Genomic DNA, 24,807 nt, shown 5'->3' with positions numbered 1-24,807 from the left:
TTTACAGTCATAGATACAAAAGAGATATTTAGTGCAATACTGCCATGTTTATTAACCTGTACTTATCAAAGCCTTGTAACACTAAAGTAGACGAATAGAAAAAAAAAAAAAGGATTAAGAGTAACATGTAATACTGGAGGAGGAATAACTCTGAACTTCTGTCTTCAGTCTGTTTCCAGACTTCTAGTGCTGATGGCTGAGGCTTTCAAAGGATGTAAGAAATGTATGTGGCAAATCCTTGGAGGTTTTTATGGAGGCTGCCTTCTGACTCAGGTTTTCAAAGCTGTGTGAGAGCATTTTAACCCTGGGCACTGACCTGTCTCTTCTAGGTCAGGTGCTGTAAAGGTGCCTCACTAGAGCCTGCCCTTCTCCCGTGCTCCAGGGAACTGTTTCATGTGGAGGCTGCCAAGCAAAATTTGGACTTTTTTTTAATGGCATTTTCTGCTGGTGTGTTCAGCCAACAGTATAGTTCATCTGTCCTGCTGTTAACTCACCTGTAGGGCAAGTGCAAGGCTTTTCTTAGGGGAAAGGTGAGAATGCCTTTGTGAGAGTGAAGATAAATAGCACGTGGATCTGCGCAGCCAGGTTGGCTGATGTGTTTGTTCCGTATCTCCTGCTCTGCATTACGTCATAGACCAGGCACGTACATCAAAGTCACTCTAACTAGCATTGAAATGCGGCTCACCTTATGTGAAAATAAAATAAGCTTTGTAACGGTATGCAGGGACCCTGCATAGGGAACTTGGTATGTGATGGTGGAACAGAGGGGTATCTACTCAGTTCCATACTGTGTCACCTGCCAGTCCTTCAATATAAACTCAATATCAGTGAGCAAATACAAACCTGGGGTTAGCTTGCTTTGGAAACTGTGTAGGTTCTTCTCCACCATGGCTGTGGTATGTTAGGAATACAGCAAACTGGTGTTTGCCTAAGAATTATTTCAGCGTTGCCTGAAAGCAGATTTCTTACTGAAAGTGTAAGGCATCTGGTGCTATAAATAGAAATGTAAAATAATGTGGTAAATGCTACCTGTTCTGGGTAACTTGGTGTCTCGCAGTTTTACATAATACACAGTATTGTACGGTCAAATGTTCATTGGATGCCTTTAAAAACCTTTGCAATTTTTCTGTTCCTCAGCCTGTGAAATCCCAGGAATAACAACTGAAAAACAATTGGTTTATTGATATGTTATAGGAATTCACTCTGCAAGATTCCAGTGCTAATACTCTCCTTTTTCCAGCATGCCTTGAATAGTGGGATACGACGCTACCATGTTGCTCCTGTCCTGTGCCAGCAGGCCAAGGTGGCCATGAGCCACTTTGAGCCTAATGAATATATAAATTATGAAAAGCTGGAGAAGAACATCAACATTGTCCGTAAGAGGTAAGAGTGGAGGAGAGAAGGGGCCAATGTGCAGAATTCAGCTCTGCAGTGACAGGAGAGGGGGAAAAAATGCATGGAGCTCTGGCAGAGGCAATATTTACTAGGGAGATCAGCCGTGAGCAGTGGCGGTCACAAAGGCTGTGCAATGGGAGTTGTAGTGTCCCCAGGTGGTGGTGGGGCACTGTGGGAAGGGTTGAAGGTTACAGTGAAGCACTGCAACATGCAGAGGAGGTGCTAGAAAGGGCTCTGTCCTCTTTGTTTAATGCCCTCTTTGAGAAGCCTTCATATTGGCTCTTGCATTTTTCTGGGGAAGCAGCATGTGGGCAGTGGTCATTATAGGCTAACGCTCCTTTGCACTGTGTTTTGACAGTGAATGTCCTCCTGTGTTCCACTGTAGGCGTTAGGCACGGAAAGGAGGGCTAGGAATTTGTGGCATATGTAAACATAGTGACCTTAATCTGCTGATAGAGGCTTGTGTGGCTACTAAATTGTCATTTCTGCTCCACTTACCTCAGCAGTGGTTTGTATGACATGTCCTTCAGTCTTTGTGTCCTTTGTTAAATGTGGTAGCTCTCATTTCAAGTCATTGTATCTACTTAGTTACTTCACAGAAGGTCTCACCACTGACATAAATAGGTTCCTCAACTGATACAGGTACAGGATGAAAGGTCTGAGGTCATGAAGCTCTGCTTAGTTGTACTTGCTTGCTGTGGGATCTGGTATTTGTGAATTGAATCTGACCTCTGTCTCATGTCCACATTTGCTGTCCTGAGGTATGACTTAAGAAATGAGCAGAGTTAGTGTTTCTTATACTGTATAGGAAGATAATATAAAAGAAAGTATAATGTGACATCAATCCATATATTTTTGAACTTTCTGGACTGAGCCCTTGTTTTAGCTGGCTGCCCGTTGATATTTTAGCGCTCTAAGAAGAGCATGCATGTTTCTGTGTGTTAATAGGTCTTAACAGCCTGAGTGATACAGGGAAGCATTCTGTTACATGCTTAAAAGGGCAAAAGTTGAAGTACACAAGACGCAAATATTAAAGTTGTTCTCCCCAGGCTTGACCGTCCCCTGACCTTGTCTGAGAAGATTGTATATGGACACCTGGATGACCCAGCAAAACAAGAGATTGAGCGGGGCAAGACCTATCTGCGCTTACGGCCAGACCGCGTGGCCATGCAGGATGCCACTGCTCAGATGGCAATGCTACAGTTCATCAGCAGTGGGCTGCCAAAAGTGGCTGTGCCTTCCACCATCCACTGTGATCACCTCATCGAAGCCCAATTAGGTGGTGAAAAGGATCTTCGAAGAGCCAAGGTCACTATTGCAGAGACTTAAATTCTGTCTGTTTGAAAGCCTCTTTCCACTTGAGGGAAGGGTTTTGGTTTTTAATTTTTTTTTTTTTCCCCAGAAGGACAGCCATGAATCAGATATAGTAACAGATTGCCTGTGGTGGTAAGCTCTGTAGATAGGTCAGATGCAGTAAAGAAACAGAGTAAATGGATCTTTGGAAGTTTTCCAGCTGAGGTTCATCCGTTACATGGTTTAAAGGACGATGAATGTAGGAAATGCTAATCTTAATCTGTTAATGATGGAAGCCCAGGTCAAAAGTGTGTTCACTCTCACAAGAGAGTGAGAAGATATTTCAGCTAAGGGAAGAGGAAAAAAACCTATTTCAAAGGGGAAAAAAAGGAAGACAGATTACTCTAGAGAGTTATGCTCTTTATGCTGCAGTATGGCGGCATGAAAAACTTCCTGAACATGTGTCTGCATTGCACTGGTGTATCCTGTAAGGGTGGAGCAAATAACTACTTTCATTTCCCAAACCGTTTGCTAGTAATTAGCTGAAGAACATTAACTGAGGCATGTGCAGCTTTCAGGGCTAGCGAGGGCGGGTCTATAGAAGCATGGAGGATGTTACTTTTTATTTGGGAATTTCAGTGTGTTGTTTCACTGCCTTTTTTAATTTTTCCACTCACTGTTTTACTGATTATTCCTCTGCAGGGGCTTCTGTTAAATATAGACACATTCACCTCTGTCCTACATACCACAATGCATCTGCCAAGGAAGAACATGCTCTTAGCATAGCAGGGAGGTGGGGGAAATGTTGTTACTCCAAGCGGACCTAACCTAAATCCATTGTCAGAGACATAAGGAATTGTGCCTTGGACATTGATAACAAAATTTACAAACAGTAAACAGTTTGTGGGGGCTCAGCTGCATTTTAAGATTTTAGTCCATATCTATTCTTGGAAACTCGTGATGTTGAAGTAACTGCTTCTGGCTTCCTCCTTCAGGCCACAGTAAAGCAACTTACACCACCCAGGAGTGAATTTGGGGAGATGCTGGTCCGCTTGTCTCAGTCCTAAGTTGTGCCCAAGTTGTGTGATTAAGAATTTGGGACTTAGTAAATGTGACAGTTTCTTTTGTTCCCTTCACCTCCTGTCTTCCCCTTCCCCCTATTCCTGCATTTGTTCTCTGTGGTGCAATTATATTCTCTGCAACCCTGAGCTGAGCAGAGTCCCTCCTTTGCCATCTGCTCTGAGCAGAGCAAGTAAAGGTCCTGCCTTCTTCAGACTGGGTTCTGCTTCTGCTGTTGCCAGTTGGCACACAATGAATGCTGGCAGGCCAGAGGGTGATTTGGATCTGCTCCTGGCACATCAGCATGTTTTACTGGGGGAGGGATGCACAAACAGAGTGAAGTGACCTGACTCCCAGTGGAAAGCAAGGCTTAAAGAACGGCTGCTGCCTCATGGGAAACTTCAGCAAATGTGTGCTGAGACAATTCTTCCATTATCTCCAGTTTCCCCCTTTCTCTTTATTCTGAAGTGTAGCATGAGAATAGTCTTTAAGAAACTCTCTCCTCCTAGTGCTTATCTTATCTACTCTGCCACTCCTCTGCCAAGAACTATCAGGAGAAAATAGTGTCATACTTCCTTGACAACCGTGGTTATTCTCACAAGCAATTTTCATGGTGTGACCTCCACCAGTGATGGTGATAGTGCAGCAAGAAGGGCAGCATTGTGTGAGTCTTGCAGGGGACTTAGTAGAATGAGAAATGACACGCACCAACTCCCCTGGCAGCGAGCAACTTCCAGTTCCATTTCTTAATCTGTAAAAATAAAGCCAAAATGCTTATCTAAGGGGTTTGAAATGTCTGCAAAGTATCTGTAAAGCAAAAGGAACAGCTGGTAGAGGAGGAAGGAGGTGCTAGAAGAAGAGAGGGAAACATTTAAAAAAAAAAACAAACCCTGAGAATACAAGAAATGAACAGAGCATTTTTAAATGCCTTACTGGCAGGGTTTTCCTTTAATTGTGCTGTTTCCCTTTAGCTGCTTGGAATTGGAAACTTAAAAAGATGCCACAGGTTGGATGAAATTAAATGTCCTGTTACAACTGACTGGCAGTCCCTTTTGGTTTTAAAAGTGTGATGGGCACCTCCATCTAGCTGCTACAAAACTGTGGAGCAAACTATGGACAGGCATGAGAGGGAAGGGAATATGTCTCAGTGAGCTCTTGATGTATGGAAGAACAAAATGCGTTACTAATACTATGCATTTCCCTGTGTGAATAGGACATAAACCAGGAGGTATACAACTTTCTAGCAACGGCTGGTGCCAAGTATGGAGTGGGATTCTGGAAACCTGGGTCAGGAATCATTCACCAGGTAAAGTGTTTGTGTGGGTGTTTGCAGTCTTTGGACATGGCAGTAGCTCTTTTACTTTATGGAGAAGAGAGAGCTCAAGTGCAAACCACTAGAGAACTTCACCAGCTTAGGGAAACAACTTGCTTTCCTTGAGATGGGTGAGGTTTCTTGCTTGCTCTCCCTTAGTTATCTTGACAACAGTGGTTTTTCTTAAAGGTTATTTTGCTCAGACTGTAACCTGATGCATGATTAGGTAGCGCCAACAGCATGCCATGTGAATCACAGAAGCCTGAAATATCTTAACTGCTTGTGGGCTGGCTCCTTTTGATACAATTGGGACAGTAAGGTGATGCCATGGAGCTGGCTACATAGGGCTAATTTGAATTGCTTTTGGTAAGGAAAGCAGCTTTGGGAACATCTTTTTTAGGGTTATTTTGTATGTGTTTGGTTCCATAAAAAACAGGAGAGTATATAAGGACACCAAAGCAAGCAGCTTACTTTAAGTACTGAAGAACGGCAACACATAACAAGTTGCTATGTGAACTGAATAAAATGCAAAACCATTTCCAACAGTTTCCAAGTATGAGATTCTCTTGTTATAGCATTGCACCTTAAAAGAACATAACTGTCCCAAGATAACTTACCACTTAATGAGGCTTTTTGTTTTTTAAAACCAACAACTCTGGCAAGATTTCCCTAGCTTGCTCTTGGTTGATTTGCTTTGTGGGTCCAGTAGACATTTTTTCATTGTTCCTCTGAGTCACAGGCAGTAAAAATTGCAGTGCAGCATGACGCAAATGGAGTGGAGAGGGGAATGGATGACATCCTGTCAGCAGGGAACTTGTAACCAGGTGCAGTCAAGAGTTCTCTACTATGTTTTTTTAGCTACTAAATGAGTTACTAAGGTTACTTTAACTTGGTGTGACGCAACAGAGAAAGGAAATAGAACAGGTAAACTCTCCAAAAGGTTGTGGAAGCGCCTCAGGTAATTTGTGCTCTGAAACCACTTGTAACATCTGTCATATGGCAACATAGCTCCATGCCGTGGTTACCAGCTTTCTTGTGGCTGGCTTTCTCTGGCTGGAGAAAATTGGTCTTGTATAGCTTCAGAGTCCAAATCTGGCAAAGTGGGTCCTTGAAAATGACCTTTCTCACACAAGTGTATTAATGTGAGTTACAGGCAAATACAGCTGGAAGTAGCAGAGGCAAAACCTTGGTCTTCTCAATAAAGGACCACCTTAGTTCTGTACAAGCTGTTCTGTAATGCACGTGCTGTGAGTTCTGCGCTTCCCAGAAAAGCTGTCCGTAGTGTTGGTATGGCATGTATACGGTGAGAAGTTCATTAGCTTGAGTTCTTTACTGTTTTGCTACTATAGAAAAATCATTATTTTCATTAAAAAACTGTTTTGTGGCTTTGCTAGTAGTTGAAGAGTCTCGGAAGGGATCAATAGCAGCAAGGGAAGGGCGGCCTCTTGGTGTATTTGTGAGGGATTCTTCTATGTGATTAGGTTTTGGTGGGCAGCATGGATTGGAGGAGCCTGTTGGTATTCTGCTGCTGTCGGAGCATAAGGTCTATGAAAGGTCTCGCTAGCATTGGATAGGTGAACTGGCTTGCTCAGCAGTTGATCAAGGGTTTGGAGACTAAGGAACAGACTCTTGAGCCCTAATAAAGGTGGCACATTAGCAAAAGCATAAACTGGAAGGAAGAGGTCTTCCAGTGAAAACAGAGATAAATTTTAAAGTTTTCTTACTATCCTGGGATGAGCAATGATCCTTGGGCTGAGACTTGGTACCTTGTTCTGTCATTATAACCTGCACAAGGAGTTTAAAACACAAGCAAATTTACAGTCCAGAACAAATCCAATTACTTTCTTGCTACTGAAATCTGCAAATACAAACTAATCTAAATTCTTTTTCTTGTCTTCTTTCTTGCTGTCTTCCCCCTCCTTTCCCAACAATCAAGCAAGCAAACAATCCGTTTTTATTTTCAGATCATTCTGGAGAACTACTCGTACCCTGGGGTTATGCTGATTGGCACAGATTCACACACCCCCAACGGAGGTGGCTTGGGAGGAATCTGTATTGGTGTGGGTGGAGCTGATGCTGTAGATGTCATGGCAGGAATCCCTTGGGAGCTCAAATGCCCAAAGGTAGGAGCAAAAGGAATACTGATCTTCAATATGAAGGGAGAGATATAAAATATGTAAGAAACATTGATCTTGAGGCATTATGTATATAAGGCACTATACACTATTATGGTCTTGTTTGTAATCACACACTGGCTTAAACAGCTGGTCTATGATTCATTGGCAGCTCTGAGTTTCCATTTCCAGCCTTTTTATGTAGGGACTGAGAGCAATAGGTAAGTTCAGTTGGCCCTGTCAGTGGTTTCAGCCCTTGTGCACATGTTCTGATAACTTCAGGATTTTCTCCTTTTTGCTATTGTGACCACCCAGATTCTTAGGAAAAATCCTGAGGAATTGTTTTGGCTGCTGAAAAGAAATGGTGTCAGTATTTTTATTTTTTTCTCCATTAACGTTGCTCAGGTTATTGGTGTAAAACTGACTGGCAAGCTTTCAGGCTGGAGTTCTCCTAAAGATGTGATCCTGAAAGTGGCTGGCATCCTCACTGTCAAGGGTGGAACAGGCGCCATCATTGAATACCATGGGCCTGGTGTGGATTCAATCTCTTGCACTGGTAAGACAACACAGATCTTGTATCTGGAGTGGATTGCTGTGTGTATGTAGAGGCTGGGAAGGGAATCAGACAAGAAGTGCTAAATGTTCTCCCCTAGCCTGGCCAGATGATTAATACATGGCAAACTGGGAGAGTGGGTGACAGTGGTCTAACAAGATAGCACTGCCTCTCAGTGAAAAAGTGACCTTTCTCCATTAAATCTTGTGACTTTGAGAACACTGGTTAACTGTGAAGAATCCTGTCAGATGGTGCATCAGGATAAGAGTAAGGGTGGAGGTATTCCGGCACATACTTAGAGGGTGGAGACGTCAGAGGTAAAGGATGACATTTTCAATTCAGCCTAAAATAGGCTGAGGAAAGAAACAGGTTGAAGGGGATACATGTATGAGAGCTGTTGAAAAAAAAAAGCTTTTTAGAAAAGCAAGGCAGAGGGGAGACCAGAAAGCAGTAGTTTGTAACACACAGTCTTACACTAGCTAATTTTGGGTCTTGGGTGCTGAATTTGAACAAGCAAAAATTGCAGTCGTCTGTAATGATGCTAGTTAGGACCAAATTACGAGAAGTGTCCTGTCCTTTGGCTTGAAGTGCATCCTTCAAGCTGGGCTTCTCCTCTCCATTTGCATGGCTTGGCTACAAGTTGGAATATTTGGTTTTACAAACTGAGAGCAATTTGGGATTTTTCTTCTGTGAAATCAGAGGAACTTGACTTGTGATATCTGCTTCTAGCTTGTTAAATGTAAAACAGCAGCTTCTACAGCTTCATTGCTGTGTCCTTGAAAGGCGTGGGTGATCCCAGTGCTGTGAGCAAATGGGGTTTTTCTTACTGTGTTCCATCACTGGAAGCTTTTTATTCAACCCATTAAACTTCTCCAAATTTTCTGGCACTTCCAGGAAAGATAAATGAGATGGTAGGGAGGGACAGGATACTCATTGCAGGTAGCAGAGACACTGCTAACTGCTGTAAATGTATTTGGTGCTCAGTGCAGACAGGGGGTTCCCTGTCATCCCTTCCTGTATCTGCAAGAATCACAGTAGCTTTCAGCTCCTTCCTTGCAGAAAAGTCTGTTGGCAGACACTGTATTGATTGGAATCATTAGGGGCTCAGCCAGACATTATATAGTCAGTCTGTCCTGTCTGCTGTGGAATTAGGTTTCTGTGGCTAATGCCCTGGTCTCTCATGGCTTTGCTATCTTTTCCATGGACTGACTTTTGGACAATTGGATGGTCTTGCACTTTCTCATTGACCCTGTGGTCTCTTCTCCCACTCCTTCTCTAGGAATGGCAACAATCTGTAACATGGGGGCGGAAATCGGAGCTACCACATCAGTCTTCCCTTACAATGCACGGATGAAGAAATACTTGGGCAAGACTGGGAGAGCTGGTAAGAGGGTTTGGGATTTGAAGTAGCTAGAAGTGTGGGTTCAAGTGAAGGTGTATTCTGGGAGCAGCATCTTCCTCCAGTGGTGTCTGATGTGACTTCTGACCTTGTATGGTCCCGTAGGTCATCTGGTACAAGCGAGGAGTCTGTAGATGAAGTATATGGGGAAGTATATGGTGGACCCTCTGTGTTTAACCATTCCAAGCTTTTTCTTTTCCCTCATATTTGCTGCACTTTTCAGATCTCCCTTCCTTCTTGTTCCAGACATAGCTGCGCTGGCGGATGAATTCAAGCAACACTTGGTACCGGATTCTGGTTGTCAATATGACCAAGTGATAGAAATCAACCTCAGTGAGGTAAGGATTCTTTCCTGCTTGCCGTCTTGGATGTTGTGATGTGACTCTGCTTTGTGTGAATGAGGACCAAGCTGGGATTTTGATGTGACACCCCTGGCACAGTGCTAGAACATATGAAAAACACTCAGGTCTGCTTCACTGACAGCTCCTGCTCTGTTGTTTGTGTAGGAGAATCCTATTTAAACAGCTTCCAGATAGAGCTATGAAAGGAATTGATTTGCTGCTATGTTTTGGGATTTTTCTTGGCTGCTGTAATTTCTGACTTTGTCACTGTTTCTTAAAGCTGAAACCGCATATCAATGGACCTTTCACACCAGACCTGGCGCACCCTGTGTCAGATATTGGTGCAGTGGCAGAAAAGGAGGGCTGGCCTGTTGATATCAGAGTTGGTGGGTAGCATTTGCTCTTTCCTCTGCCTTCATCCTTGTTGCTGTCTTGGGATAAGCGGTTGGTCACATAGCTTGGGATCCAGTCCTTTAATAACTGCTCTATGTCCTTTGACTTTGCTGCAGTGTCATCTCTTCATTGCCATACAAATTTGCTGGGAAGAGTAGTGACCATCTGGGCCAGGTGTGTGGGATGAGATCTGAGATAGTTGGAGGGATTTTAATCTTAAGAGGCAGACAAGTTTTTTTTCTTTCCTGCAAACTTTTGAATGATTGCGTTGACAGGAATGATACCTGTTGAAGATCACCTTTATTAAAAGTCTGTTGCATGGATATGTCTGTCGCAAAGATCTGTCAGGAGCCAGGAGCATGACTGTCAGTCCTCCCAGCGGTTGGCTATTGAGCTCTCAGGGCATAGTAAAGTTAGTACTTGCTGTCCTAAAGAGCAGGCTTGGATACTTACGTACTCACTTGTGGGACGGTAACCTGTCGGCTTGGCTTCTCAAATGTTGCTCACTGGGGGGATGAAAAGAATGCAAATACATTGTAAAGGCCACATCCCAGGTAGGAAATGTCTTATTCGATAGTGTTACAAATAGGATCAAGAGCAGCTCTAACTGGAAGAGAATTTATTTTTTGCTGGTTAGCACCAGAATGGTGTCAGGACAGTGTATGTCCTCATGTGGTCTTTGTACTGTAAAAAAGCATGCTTTCTTTTCATCACTTCCTCCATTTCTTGCTATCTTGATTTGAAGCCTTTTCTGTCTTTGTGGAACAATACCCCTCTGTGGTAATTTGCTTAACCAAAGTGCAAGTAGGCGACACTCTTGTAAAACGATAATCAGACTAGTGACCAGGTACTGTGTTTGGACAGTGCAACTTCCAAAGCCCGACAAGGGCTTGCTTGTGACCGCAGTATCTTGCTGGGAAGCTGGCAGGGTTAGTACCTGAAACTGTATCAGACACCTTGTCAGCAGAAAACATGATTGTCCCTTGGTAAGGGGATCTCTCAGCTGAGAGATGAGTCAGGGAGAAGATTCCTAGAACAAGGGGCTGCAGTAACCACCTCCCTATTTCTGTCAAACACCACAGGCTTGATTGGCAGCTGCACCAATTCCAGCTATGAGGACATGGGACGCTCTGCAGCAGTAGCAAAACAGGCACTGGCACATGGATTGAAGTGCAAGTCTAAGTTCACGATCACACCAGGCTCAGAGCAGATCCGTGCCACCATTGAAAGAGATGGTTATGTGAGTATAACTGCTCTTTACGCTTCCAACCAGTAAGTGTTGAATTCTCTTCCAGACAGTACTCAGGAGTCCAGAGGTAACTGAGGCTTGCCTGCATTTTCATCAGTTCTCTCCTCAGATGGACAGGAAGTGTGTAGGATATTAATCAGACCAGCCACTGCCCTTCAGTCAAATATCTGCGAGTAGCTGGATTGCTCAATTTGAAGCAGGTAGAGAATGGGAACATCATGGCACGTCATCCTGTGCTCTTCCCCAGTGTTAACTTACAGCTTTACTGGGATAAAATGCCATGTATTTGTAAAAGTGACTTAAAACTTGCAAGTGGAACAAGGAGGGGAATTTTCTCAGGCTTGGTGCTTTCAGTTAGAAGACAGATGTCCTCTTCCCGAAAAAGCAACCCCAGATGCTTATTCCAGACTTTCTACTAGTAACAAAGTTGTTCTTTGTCCCCAGGCAAAAATCCTGCGAGACGTTGGAGGGCTGGTTCTTGCCAATGCTTGTGGGCCATGCATTGGCCAGTGGGACAGGTAAAGTGAAAGATGAACCTCACTGTAGCTTTGTATCTTTTAGCTCCTAAAGTGCACTGTGAAGCCAAATTTGATTGTAAACGTTAACATGCTGGGAATTTAAAACAAATGCTTAAAAACCCATTGGCCCATAGCTGTCTCATGTGCACCAGAGGAGGAGAAATGACAGACTGCAGATTTATATCGAGCTTTTAGATGAATGAAGCTGCAGAACGGCCACAAGTGTGGCCACAACTGGAGGCTTCTTATAGTAAGCAAAAAATGGGGAGAGGGGCTTGTTACCTGTCAGAGAGTGGACCGGAGTTTGTGTGGTCCTTTTAAAATAGAAATGAATTGGTCCAACTTCAATCATTGGAGTGGCAGGGAGGAAAATTCCCAATAGAAGTGATGGGAAACATATTCTTATGTGACTTTATCATTGCTAATGGTGGGATGTCCAAAGGCAAGGTACTTGGTTGATTATTGTTTAGACAGTTCAGCTGTGCTCAACATGGGCTATAAAAACTACTCCAGGAACCAGCGTTTTACTTGGTTTTGCACTGTCCTTGGTTTTGAGTCTATGCTTAAGGGAGGAAAACATGTCCAGGCACTGATTCATGATTACAAAAGATAGCGATTGCTACCAAAACCAAGCTGGGGGATTTTAGCAGTGAGACATCTAGAAGCAATACTCCCTTTGGATTTGATGACCATGTTTATTTTTTTCACAGGAAGGACATAAAGAAGGGAGAGAAAAACACAATAGTTACGTCCTACAACCGGAATTTCACGGGTCGCAATGATGCCAATCCAGAGACTCATGCATTTGTGACCTCTCCGGAGGTAAGAGACAGCCAGAAGGAAGCTGTGGAATAGTTCATGGTGTCTTGTGAGCTAATTCCTCTGCCTGCAGAAGAGGCCCAGTGTAGCTTGGCTGCTGGCTTTGAGACTGTTAGGTGTAGGACTTTCAACTGAAGAGATGGGGGGTAGAATATGCCTTTAAAACTGTTATTTTTTTTCTTTCAGATTGTCACAGCCCTGTCCATTGCTGGCACTCTAAAATTTAACCCTGAGACAGATTACCTGACAGGAGCAGATGGGAAGAAGTTTAAGCTGGAAGCACCTGACGCCGATGAGCTGCCCAAGCTGGTAACTGCTCAGCCTGGAGGCAGAGGGAGGGAAGGCCTGTCACTAGCAATGTTTTATATGTAGTGAGGGAACTTTCATGCCCTGACCTCTTCCTTAGTGTTAAAGCTAGAACTGGTGCAGCTGCCTGTATTGGCTTGTTCTCTTCATGTGCTGTTGGGGATGGCTGAGGCTGATGATTTTCCTTTCTTCTTTGGAAGGAATTTGACCCAGGCCAGGACACCTATCAGTACCCTCCCAAGGATGGCAGTGGGCAGCATGTGGATGTGAGCCCCACCAGCCAGCGCCTCCAACTTCTTGAGCCCTTTGATAAGTGGGACGGCAAGGATCTGGAAGACATGCTGATTCTCATCAAGGTCAGGAGCGAAGTCGGGGAACACCAGCTATGACAGGACTGCTTGAACAGGGGTTTACACATCAATTGCTAGAAGCTTTGGATGTGCCTTTGAGCTATCTGTGATTCACTCCCCTACAACCACTTTGTTATGGCAAGTGAAGGAAGGGTCTTCCTTCCTTCCTTCCAGATGTTTCCTTCTGATACTGCTTTCTATTCTAACTGAGAGACTTCTCCTTTGAAAGAGTGGTTAGCTAATACCATGAAAAAATGAGACTTGTACTATAATCCTACCCATACCATGCAGTCTGCAGAATTTGTCCCAGTTATAACCTGAAGCAGAAAGGTGGATGGGTTCTTTAATTAGAAACTGACTGTTTAAGATGTGTTTTGTCTTAAATTAGGTCATTAGGAAATTCTCATCCATCAGTATGTGTGTTCTCTTCCTTTTAGAAGGAAGTGTGTTTTACAGAAAGAGAAATTACTTCGCAATAGTTAAATATTGCATTTCAGTCTTTTAATGAAGACATGGGTTTCTCTTCACTGCTGGTGGTGAGTTAACAGGATGAAAACTTCAGTTAATAGTGATGGGTTCTGAAATGCAATCCCTTAGGAATTGAGCTTCAGGAAACATTGCTGATTCTCAGTGGCAGAGAGTTTCAGGTAATCCCAAGGGCCACATTGAGCTGTGCTTGAGTTTCTGACACGGGCAATTCCTTTGCAAGCACTTTGGGACTTAGCAGTTGGAAGGTCATTATCTCTGGTTGGGAATTCTGTTCTTAAAAGCTGAGAAGGCTTATGTGCAGATTGGAAACTTAGAGAAAACTCCTGGCATCTTGCTGAACTTCCCCAGCAGGGAGGCTAAGCTGTAGCAGGAAGGGCTTAATTGCTTTTTGTACCTGAAGAATCTGCTGCTGAGGGAAGTCAGGATGTGGCAGGAGGTGTCATGGCTAAGCTCATTTTTGTAATTTACCTTTGGAGCAGGGATGTTCTTTCTACCCAACGCATGCAGGATGACCATTGTGTTCTGCCTTAACAGTGTCTTGATTCTGTAACAGATTCAATTCTGTTGGGTTCGTGCCCTTAAAAAAGAGATGTGAGGATCCTTCAGAAAAAGTGTTGAGGAAGGGTCAAATCACTGATCCATCCTAAGGCATTCTTCTCTTCTACTACCCTTTAGGTAAAAGGGAAGTGCACCACTGACCATATTTCTGCAGCTGGACCATGGCTCAAATTCCGTGGCCATCTAGACAACATCTCCAACAACCTGCTCATCGGTGCCATCAACATTGAAAATGGCAAAGCCAACTCTGTGAGGAATGCATTAACCCAGGAGTTTGGGCCAGTCCCAGACACAGCCCGTTACTACAAGGTGAGACTTTACCCTGACGCATCTATTTTAAGAGGATGTTTACACTTTGAGCAGTCTGTGCCAAGACTGAGGATCTCAGCCTCCTGCTCTCAAGTAACAGCAGCTGTGAATTCACTTGGTGTTGAAGCTTTTTCTTGGGACTTAACTCTGATGACAGCAGTTCCTGTAGGAGATTCTCTCCCTACCTGTTACAGGGATAAGGATCTTGTGACCCAGAGGGGACCAGAAATCATAGACAAAAGAGGAAGAACTCCTTTAGGCACTGCACACCTTACAAGGCACGGGTGTCATCAGACTGAAACTAAAGCTCACCTCCTGGAGTGTTTCACCTGTGACTAGTCTGATATTTAAATAAACTCTAATCTTCTCTCCTTCATTCTTGAAAACTTGGCTTAGAAGCTCAAGACATGTCCTTTTACCCTCTCGATAGCTTTGCAGTGGTCTCAGATTGGTTCTTCCAGTAGACAGAAGTTAAAGTTTTCCATATTGCTTCCAGAAGTAGAACAGGGATCATGGCTGGTGTGAATGCTGCTCTGGCATGGGACCATGGAAGGAAAGGTGACAGCAACGATTTGCTCTGGGTCCCAAGGGCAATCCTCCTCAGGTCTCATTAGTGAAGGGTGGCAGTGCGTAACTGCTGTGAAGCACTTAATTCCTTTAGTTCTTCCTTCCTCAGAACCAAAGGGAGCCTTCTGGGAGAAGGTGTCACAGCACAGCAATGTCAGTAGTGTAGCACTGAAATTAGATGTGTGGGTGAATATTTGTTGTTAATTCCTCACTTGAGTGACTGCAGAAATGTAAATCTGTTTCTTTGGTCACAGAAAATGGGTGTCAAATGGGCAGTTATTGGGGATGAAAACTATGGTGAGGGATCAAGCCGGGAGCATGCAGCATTGGAGCCACGTCACTTGGGTGGCAGGGTCATCATCACCAAGAGCTTTGCCAGGATCCATGGTGAGTCGCACTTCCCCTGTGATGTGTTTGGTTTTGGTGGAAGCGGTGTTCACCTTGCCCCAGGGCTCAACACCTAACGGCAGGAATCCCACCTGCTGACAGATCGCATGGTCCCTCTTGTCAGGAATCCTGTTACATATCTAGTTAGGTATGCCACAAACAGTGGATATGCTGATTTTGCTACAAAGACAGTAATTGTTGCTGGAATACTACTCTGAGAAGCACACTGGGCAGCCAGAAGGTAATCCTGATCTTTCGCAGTGTGTTGTTACAAGCGTGTCTGGTGGTTTGTTCTCTGCAGAAACCAATCTGAAGAAGCAAGGTCTACTGCCTCTCACTTTCGCTGATCCAGCGGACTACAACAAGATTCATCCTGTGGACAAGCTAAGCATTGTGGGGCTGGCAGACTTCGCACCTGGAAAGGTAACTGTCTGGGTATCTTCTTGTTGCACTCAGTGGGGCACGGATGTGCCACTGACTGGGAACGGTGCTGAGCTGCATGCTTGGGGCCTGAAGCAGCACAGGTACCTGCGGGCAGTGCAGCCTGCCAGCCAGATGAAGTGCTTGGCACCAGTGGTCTTGAGGGGCTAGAGAGCAAGTCAGAATCAGACTGCATTACTCTGAATGGTTACCAGAAAGCCTGGTACAATATTCTGAACCCCTGGACTTGCTGCATTAAGCACGAGTGCTCCCTAGAAGGAACTGCATCCCTACTTCTATGTTAAGACCCACCCTGAGCTATAATCTTCCATTTTCAACCCTTCAGAAACAATGTAGAAATCTTTCTGGAAGAAGCTTCAGTTAACTTGCTCCCTTGAAAGAGAAGGGGGGCAGGAAATAAAAACTGTCTTCTTCCTTTAGCCTCTGAAATGCATCATCAAGCATCCCAATGGGAGCCAAGAAACAATCATGCTGAACCACACCTTCAACGAGTCACAGATAGAGTGGTTTCAAGCTGGCAGTGCCCTGAACAGAATGAAGGAGCTGCAGCAGAAATCAAGCTAAGTGCGCACAATGCCCCCAGTGCACTGGACTCGATTCAGCTTTGGCATTCTCATGAAAGTGCAATTCCATGCCTACTGTTGGAATAAATGTCTGATCAAATGTAACCATAGCTTCCTTTCTGTTATGGTACTTCCTCTTCACTGACACTATGAAAAGGGAGTGCGGTGGCTAGGCTTACTTTTGTCTTTTAAATTCCCCAGCTCCCTTTTTCTATTTTGGCTCAATTTCAGTTGTTCCACAGTTATTTATATTTGGAAATAACCAGCTAAGGTGGGTTTGTCTGCTCAGTTGGTTGTTTTCTGCCCATCCACTTTACTGATGGCTAAAGAAATAAAATGAAAATAAAGAATGTGACCATCTCTTCTGCCTCATATGGTTATATTCAAAATCCTGTGCTTCAGTCCCTGCTGTTGCTGGGAGAGTGGGAGAGAATTTCTTGGAGATATGAGATGGTATCGGCCCAGTTCTTACTCTGTAAGTCATTGCTGTGCACAAAAACACATGGTAAAAAAAGAGCCCTCAGCTGTGTCACACCATTTATCCCTTGACATTAAACCTACTGCAGGTTCCACTCAGGACTATCACTGCCTTCCCAGCTACATACCTGTCCAGGGCAGCAATGACAAACTTGCAAGGAACAACTGATTTAGACACTTTCACAGCATCATGCAGTAAACTAGGTTCCTCATGCACAGCTTGCCTTCTTCCACAACAGGATACTGATGTGGAGGAGCATCTCATTAAATCAGTACGTAAAGCCCTGCAGCTACCCCCCTGGGAGCTCTGGCCCTGTGAAATGGGTCACAACAGCTACTTGGAGGTACCAGGGCCCTCCCCCCTTCAGGCACTACCCCAGAACAGACCATGTGGAAGCCCATCTGGCTGTTGAGGCTCTAACTGGCTTCACCTGAATTTCCACCTACACAAACAGCTGGCACTGTTCTGCAAACAAACAGTTGCCACCCTGTCTAGATGATTGCATGCCTGAGCACTACTGCTCTATAGTTCAGTAAGCTTATTGTCTGAGCAGATGGACCTCTGTTACTATGCAAACCTAAAGAATTCTTAGGCTCCATTTTAATTAGGGCAATGCACCAGGAATAACAGTTCAGAATTAAGGGGTTCCAACGATGCTGCAGGGAGGGTGCTGGTGACTCAGGCTTTGTTTGCACAGTTGGAGGTTAAGCAGACCCACTATCCCAGGGAATTACAGCCCCTTCCTGCCAAGTGTGGCTGGCTTTGTAATTATGTGCAACATCACTCTCTTGGCGACAGGCCCTGCATAGATTTTTACGCGCTATTTTGTTCCCCCTTTCCTTTTACTGCTGTCAGGGAGGGTGATGGCAATTGTTTGTTATTGGCTGTTAGAGCTGAGCAAAGCATTGGTCTCAACACTGTCTGCCTTGAAATCCAAGTAGCTGAACTGCAGGAGGCAAGTTTTTTTTCTTCCTGCTAGGCAGGAAGCTAATAGTTTCCCCACACATTGTACAGGAAGGCAGGCTGTGTGGTTTTTACTGTTTGTTCCATTTCTGGTATTAACACACCCCCACAAACAATATTTAGCTTGCTCAAAGCAGCCCTGGTCCATTTCAGTTCCTAATTACGTATTTTCAGTCAAACTCCTGCAAAGTTTAGCTCATTCTACATAAATACAGCCCACCCAATAAAGTATTTCCACTCAGCACAACAAGCAGCCTGTAGCTTTCCACCATGGTCATCTTCACAGAGCCTAAGTTACTTTTGGGTAAACTACTGTCACTCCAGTTTTTTGGCTGACTTCATCCATGGGTTAAGTTCCCATTCTTAGCAGAACATTACCACACCTCTGCTGCCCTCCCAGCAGCAGCATTTTCCAGGTCTCCAGAGTACCACACCTGTATCAACTGTCTTTTGCTGTTTCTTTTCCATTTCCTGTCAAAAAAAGGGCAGTTTTCTACCCCTTTGAGATCAAGCTCTCAGCCCAAGGAAGCAATAGTTCTTGACAGGCATTGTCCCCTACTTTCACTCACTGAAGTCAACTCCCTTCTTAATTCAGGCAAGTAAAGACCTCCCCAGTTTTCCCTCCAGGGCAGGAGACCAAAGCTCCAGCTGAGTTTGTTGTTGCTGCATTCAAGGCTTTTTGTGCCTGTAAATTCACTTCTATGGATCAGCGAAGACATTTCTTGAAAGCAACTGTCTCTCTCTGGCAGGTTGGAAGCTGAAGGGGAAGCAGAGAATGGCAGGTCTAATTTTTCATTCAGCTTCTGAGGAGCAGTGAGCACCAGCAGGATCCCATAATCCCCCAAACATCCACCGGAAAGACTTTCTGCAGAGCAGGCTCTGTTTGCAGCTAACTGTTTGTCCACCACGACAGGAGGCCCAGGCCTGGCTCACTGATGGATCCCTGTTCACAGAAGAAGAGAGTGTGCAATTGTAAACTGCAGACATAATACAGGAGTAATGCATACAAATATAAAATCTCTTCCCCTGGAGTTATGAATGAGGTATTCACTTTTTTTCCTATCAGAGCTTGCCCAGCACTTGCCCAGATGCCTTTAAACCTTGTCAACACTACACAAAATGTTCAACAGTTGAAAAATAAAGCAGTTGCCTGTTCCACCTCCTGACTGTCCCAACACACTCCAGCTGCGAGAAAACACAGCTGTCATTGGTTTAGATCCATCTGTCTCTTGCACTGTACTCAGGTGGGTCTTACACCAAAACACAGCACGAGACAGACTGTTTACAGCTGCCGTGTAAACCTTGACGTGGTTCTCCCAGCTCTGTACTCCTCGTATGCTCAACTCCTACCTGCAGAGCCTGCATCCACAGTCTGCTTTAAATCAGCCTCCCTGGGGAGGCTCCATCAACCACCACAAAGTGTTCCAATGAAAACACACAGCAAACACAGGGTGACCACAAGAACAATCTCATTTTTCCCCTTTTCCACTCCGTTCATTTTGTGACTCTGCTTCATGGTCAGCTTAAAGCAATCAGTTCCTTGGGAAAGGGAACATAGAATAGAATAAACTACAATGTGCACAAGGCTGTATGAATTATGCACATAGTTACCACAAGAGTGTAGGGCGCCTCTTTCTTCTGGACTTCTTCTGTGGCATTTGAAGTGGAAGCCTCTGCAGAGCTCGGACCTGTCGGAGATGTATCGACAAATGTTTCGTCCACGACCCGGAAGCGGATCTCCTCCCCAATGTCCATATACAGGTCATGGGCCCCTTCTTCCGTCTCATATTCCCATACCCACACCTGCTCTGCTTCATCGCTGGCCACGCCAAGGGTTAAGGATAGAAACAATCAGTTTCCGGCCTGACAGATCACTTTCTGACAAGTTCTGAGAACAGACTCAATTCAAAGCCTTTTCACAATTATTTCTCAAACCACAATGCACCATCCTAGGTCACCACCTGTGCAGCCCAGGACCCCAACCTTGTTTCTCATTTTCCTGCTTCAAGGTGTATGCTGCAGGCCAGAGTTGGGGTTACCCCCACCGCCAAAAATAAACAACAACAACGAAGACCCCCAAAGAAGCAAACTCCCTCAAACCCAAGATGACCTCGCCTACCATAATTAGACACACCATGTACCTAGACATTACACGATGTGGTAAAACCTGCGTTCTGTCTTCAGCAGCGGCCAAGACTAGAGGCAGGGATTACAACGCGGTTGTTCAGGGGACACTGCCATTCATTTCTATCAGCGGGCACAATGGTCCTGCAAAACCTAATAAGCGTGAGGCCTGTCTAGCTGTGATAACAGTCTGTGGGACTTGCCCGACACAACGGCTTAGCTTCTGCCACTGAGCACCTTCATTGTTGCAGTAGTGAATGCCTGTTGGGCCAGCACTGCACAATCTTTTGAAATGAAGTAGTAAAGTTATCAAAGGTGATCAAAGGATACAACTTAGCTGGCTGCTGTAGGGATTCTGGTGGGATGACAATATCATCAAAGAATCCAATAGAAACTGTGGAGAAAAGAATTTGATTAAGACCGAAACGATTCTTTGCAAATGATGTACCACAGCAATTCCCAAAATGCATTTCTAGACTTATTCTCCTTCCTCTTTCAGGAAGGACATCTGAGATCATGCAGGAATTATTCTTTGAGCCACAATGCTCAATTTCAGTTGGCAGCAAAGCAACCACCCAGCTGAAAGTACATACAGCAACAGAGGGCACAGTCTTCATGCCCGCTGGGAAAGGAAAATGCTGTTTGGAGCAGAATTGGAAATGAAAGCATTCCAAGAAATGAGTCAGATGCTATAGAGGTCTGTGACAGAAAAGAGCTTAGAAATCACAGATGTAACATGTTAAATAAAGACCAATATAAAGTTAGCCCCCGCCTCCCCCTTGAGCTTTCATGATGTTGAATTTTATCAGAGAGTGGACATGCCCAAATTCAGCAACAAATGCACCCAAGATAATCTTATCGTCCCCACTTAACAACTGAGCAGAGGAGCTCACTTGCATGGAAGACTCCTACAAGAAAGGAAGCAACCATGAATCCAACAGCACTTTGGGCTCACAAAGACATTTCCCTGCCATGTTTTCAGGTACAGGAAACGATTATGAATTTGCACAGAACTACAGGGAAGATATATCAGACCAACACAAGCCGATACTACCACTTTAAAAAAAAAAAAAAAAAAAACAAGTTCTGTTAACTGAAGCGAGAAAATTAATCCAGTCTACACTCCAGATGGGCTTGCCTGTTCTTCTTGGGCATGCACATGAATGACAAAAGGAAAGCAGAGCGCAGACAAAACCATCAAGGGCAGGGGAAGCTGCCAGGCTCAAACTACCAACCACTCTCAGGTCAGAGCAGCGCTACAGGCCAGTAATAGTCTTTATCCAGCCTACACACAGCACTATACAACCTGAAATCACAGCATCTCAAAAGACCCAAGAGCCCTGCAGCTCGTGTGTCCCTAACATCAGAAGTTGCGGTTTACCGTGAACGCCATCCTGACTGCAGCTTTTAATCTGTCCAATCAGAATCTCATCCAGGAAGGGATGGAAGACCACGTAGCGGAAATGCACTTAAAAGAAAACAGATCATTAATGTTATGTCCATGTTAGTGAACTATACTCCTTCCACAGGGAGTAAGGGCATCCATTAAAACAAAATCCCACATCCTATATGCCCTCTAAAATGCTTATCCGATTTCTTTTACAATTTCCTTACAGGCACTGATTAGATAGAAAAATGGGAATAAGAGTTCTGATTCCTAACTGTTTTGTACCAATTCTGACAGCAGTTTATCAGCAGTGTCCTGTTCTCTGCTCTTCAACCCTGCAGGAGTTTAAGTTCACAGAATGAAACTGTAAGATGAAGAACATAGAGCAGGGCCTCTGCTTAAGTTACGATGTAATCATTCCTGCACAATGCTTCAAGGCCAAGAGTATCAGTTGAAATTATACTTTCTCGTAATACTTCTGCTCCTTTTATTTTTGTCAGCAATGCTGTATTTTCTTTAAATGAAATATTTGATATCAAATATTATCAGAGTAAATAAGATTCTCTAACATAACTAGATTTTTTTATCCAGGTTAAATAAAATGTTTCTAACTAAGCATTTTGCATTTATAATTACAAGAATGCTATATTAAGACAATCTTAGCCAAACAATGCTTATGAGCAATTTAATATCATTTTAGCCATCCATACTCAGTGCTCCTCTTTTACATAAAATCAGGCGGTACATTAAAGGAAGAGTTATTACCAGACACAGCAGGATTTATCAAAGTGCTATGGCAGATTCTGAAAGCAAACTTTTGTCCAAGCTCAGAGAGAATATAGTCTCTTGTTTCAGATCAAGGAGTAACTCAAAGTTAAGAAGCTAAATAGAGATTAAAGCAAGTGGGAAAGCCTGCCATCCTCCTTCAGTGTTAGAGTAGCTTTTACTTGCAGGGAGCAAGTTCTATTGGGAGTTAAAATTTAGACAAGGGGAACCACATACAGTCAGTCCAGCTCCCTTCTAACAGGAAACATTTCATTTGCTCAAGCTACGCTTCCACATTGAAAACTGAAACTCGAAAAATGCAAATGAATCTCTTTCCAGTTTAAAGAAACTCATTTTAACTTAAACAAATGTATGAAATTTGCTTTTATGCATTTACTTCCAGTTTTTACTCAGACAGATTTGCCAAAAGTCAAAGTAAAGAAATCAGTCCTTTCTTATTTAAAAAAAGTCACCAGAAATGTATGCTGAACCAGATCTGTCTAAGTTTCAATCAAAAATATAGGAAAACTTCCAGCTAGGAATACAGCATCAAATGCTGTGCAAACATTTTATGTAGAAACAGGTTTCAGCATTCTAGGCATGGGAAAATAAGCTTCAAAAAGAAAAAATACTAGAGAAACACCTAACAATTAATACAAATTATTTTCTATGTGCAGATTTGCAATAATTTAAATTAAAATTAACCCCTTCCTTACCCCACACCTATGGCTCTAATTGTAGAACAGAGATGGACTGCTGGAGAAGGCAAAGATGACTGGCTATTTAAAGCTGTACTTGTACCCAAAAAATGCAAAGAGAAGAAGAGACTTTTGCTATGTTCCTCTTGGCCTCCTAATGAGAACAGAATTAAGGCTACGAACTTCAGTAAGTTCCTTTAAACCTACTTTCCCTAACAACTGAACTCAGTTTACATTTCCAGATCACTAACCTTCTGTAAAACTATATGACTGAGGACAAGCATATACCTTTGGTGTGTGATGCGCCATCTCCAGGGAATATGTATGAATCTTCCAGCTTTGTGATATCATACAGACAGATGCAGAGGCCGACATTGTATACAACCTGCTCGAAGAAAAAAATAATTAAAAAGCAATAAATCAAGCAATCCATCAGGTTAAATCAAGCAAAAGATCAAATTTATGCACTACATACACCTTTTCAAAAGAAGGCAACAGAATGGTGGCAAGATGTTTTGGTACACTCCCTTCAACAGCCCCAGCCCTAACCACATTGCATTGCAAGGGAACCCCCAACTTATTCAGGCATTATGGGAGCATGTGTTTTCATTGGCACTGGAAAGAGCACTGCTACAAACAGAAACCCTTGAGGTAACTGTCATCAGTGAGAGAACTTGACTTGCCAAGATAGTAAACAGTTGCCCACAGACATCATTCACCAGCCCCACAGCTTGTCCAAAGGCTAAACGTACTTTTCGCTACAGTTACACTCTCAGAAGCCTCTAGGCTTGCCTTTGTCTATCAGCTCTGGGGAGAGATGAGGAGAACTCTTGGTTTCTCTGCTACTTCTAGGATGGCTTCACAGCATGCAAAATTTGAGGCACCTACCAGTCATCAGTGGATGAGGAACAGTTTTGCTTTTCATAACCTGTCTGTATAATCTGCTGTTCACAACCCTTGATCACTTCAGGTTGCTCTTTTGAGCTCCATTCACCAGCTGCATTTTGAGTTTTGCACCTGCCTCACACTGAAAGCTGTATGCTTAACACAGTCCCAGGGCCTGCACAAGGAAACTGTGTCCGCCTGGCCTATAACGTAATACTTTTTTATATCCTGCACCAAAGACCAACTTCTTACTGACACACTGTATTTCAAGTACTGAGTAAGCACAGATCAAGTCAGCTATTAACACCTTTGTTTATCTTCCAGTATTACTGTTCTACATTTGTTCATGTTGTCTTTTAAAAATTCCCCCCACTGGATGGATCAGTTTGCATCTGTTCTTCAGACTGTAGTTCAGATTGTTACTCTACACACAAACCAGCAGTTACTCTCACTTCTCTTCCATGCTTCTCTGCCCCATCTAGCATCTCGTTATCTTCCCGTTACAGCATTAGCCATTAGAAAAAAGTTTTTGATATGATACATGGCTGTCTCTTTGTTTACAGTCTCTGATATTTCAGTCTCTGGGGATGGCCTTCACATCTAAACTATTCCAATACCTCACCCACACATCTCAGTAGGAACAAATAAAAGGAAGAAATGCTCAGGGATGTTATGACGCCTGCATCAACCTATACATGACCCACGCTTTACCTTATTGGCCAATTTCTTGTTTAGCTCTTCCGCGATAGATTCATTCAGTTTCCTTTCAAACTGCCAGGGAGGAATTCTTACTGTGTCAGTCATTTCTACCAGGACAAACATGGTGGCAAGGGAGAGCTTCTGAGGAGAGAGAGAGACAAGACACCAACAGCCTCAGGAACCAGAGCACTGCAGGGGCAACTAAGACCCCCAACAACTCATGCGGGTCGGGCCTAGGAAACTACCCCAACGTCTTGCACAGATCTTAGTGGGGCAGCACCCTGGCTACGCCAAAAGTGGGTGGGGGTGCTGAAGGCGGCCATCCAACGGCCATTGGGGACAGGAGGGGGAAGGACGGAGAGACCGAAGGCAGCCACGCAACCACTGTCGGGG

The 24,807-nt window shown here is 44.0% G+C and overlaps 2 protein-coding genes across 3 annotated transcripts; one reads left to right on the top strand and one right to left on the bottom strand.

The window, feature by feature from the left end:
- Nucleotides 1-1,194: 1,194 nt before the first annotated feature.
- On the top strand, nucleotides 1,195-16,780 carry ACO2 (aconitase 2, mitochondrial; the record flags this gene model as incomplete). The annotated part of the gene is made up of 17 exons (XM_010293238.1): nucleotides 1,195-1,383; nucleotides 2,445-2,703; nucleotides 4,961-5,053; nucleotides 7,024-7,182; nucleotides 7,579-7,729; nucleotides 9,006-9,110; nucleotides 9,372-9,463; nucleotides 9,747-9,852; nucleotides 10,942-11,099; nucleotides 11,553-11,626; nucleotides 12,337-12,448; nucleotides 12,632-12,754; nucleotides 12,952-13,107; nucleotides 14,266-14,457; nucleotides 15,279-15,411; nucleotides 15,713-15,834; nucleotides 16,273-16,780. Coding segments are annotated over 17 exons (2,368 nt in total), but the record flags the coding sequence as incomplete, so codon positions are not given.
- Nucleotides 16,781-17,921: 1,141 nt separating this feature from the next.
- POLR3H (polymerase (RNA) III (DNA directed) polypeptide H (22.9kD)) lies at nucleotides 17,922-24,539 on the bottom strand. 2 transcript variants are annotated; one of them, XM_010293236.1, is made up of 6 exons: nucleotides 24,427-24,539; nucleotides 23,119-23,215; nucleotides 21,362-21,448; nucleotides 20,311-20,374; nucleotides 19,468-19,675; nucleotides 17,922-18,799 (listed from the first exon to the last, which is right to left on the bottom strand). In XM_010293236.1, exons 1-6 carry the CDS (start codon nucleotides 24,535-24,537, stop codon nucleotides 18,746-18,748), a joined length of 621 nt encoding a protein of 206 aa, XP_010291538.1. In that variant the 5' UTR covers nucleotides 24,538-24,539; the 3' UTR covers nucleotides 17,922-18,745. The 2 variants fall into 2 exon arrangements, with proteins under 2 accessions (XP_010291538.1, XP_010291539.1); XM_010293237.1 differs by lacking the exon at nucleotides 21,362-21,448 and having other exon boundaries at nucleotides 18,131-18,799; nucleotides 24,427-24,537.
- Between the last annotated feature and the right edge of the window lie 268 nt (nucleotides 24,540-24,807).

The sequence above is a fragment of the Phaethon lepturus genome, unplaced genomic scaffold (assembly GCF_000687285.1).
Source record: "Phaethon lepturus isolate BGI_N335 unplaced genomic scaffold, ASM68728v1 scaffold39318, whole genome shotgun sequence".
NCBI lineage: Eukaryota > Metazoa > Chordata > Aves > Phaethontiformes > Phaethontidae > Phaethon > Phaethon lepturus.
Note: the sequence above shows the minus strand (reverse complement) of the source record. Positions and strands in the feature narration are given on the sequence as shown.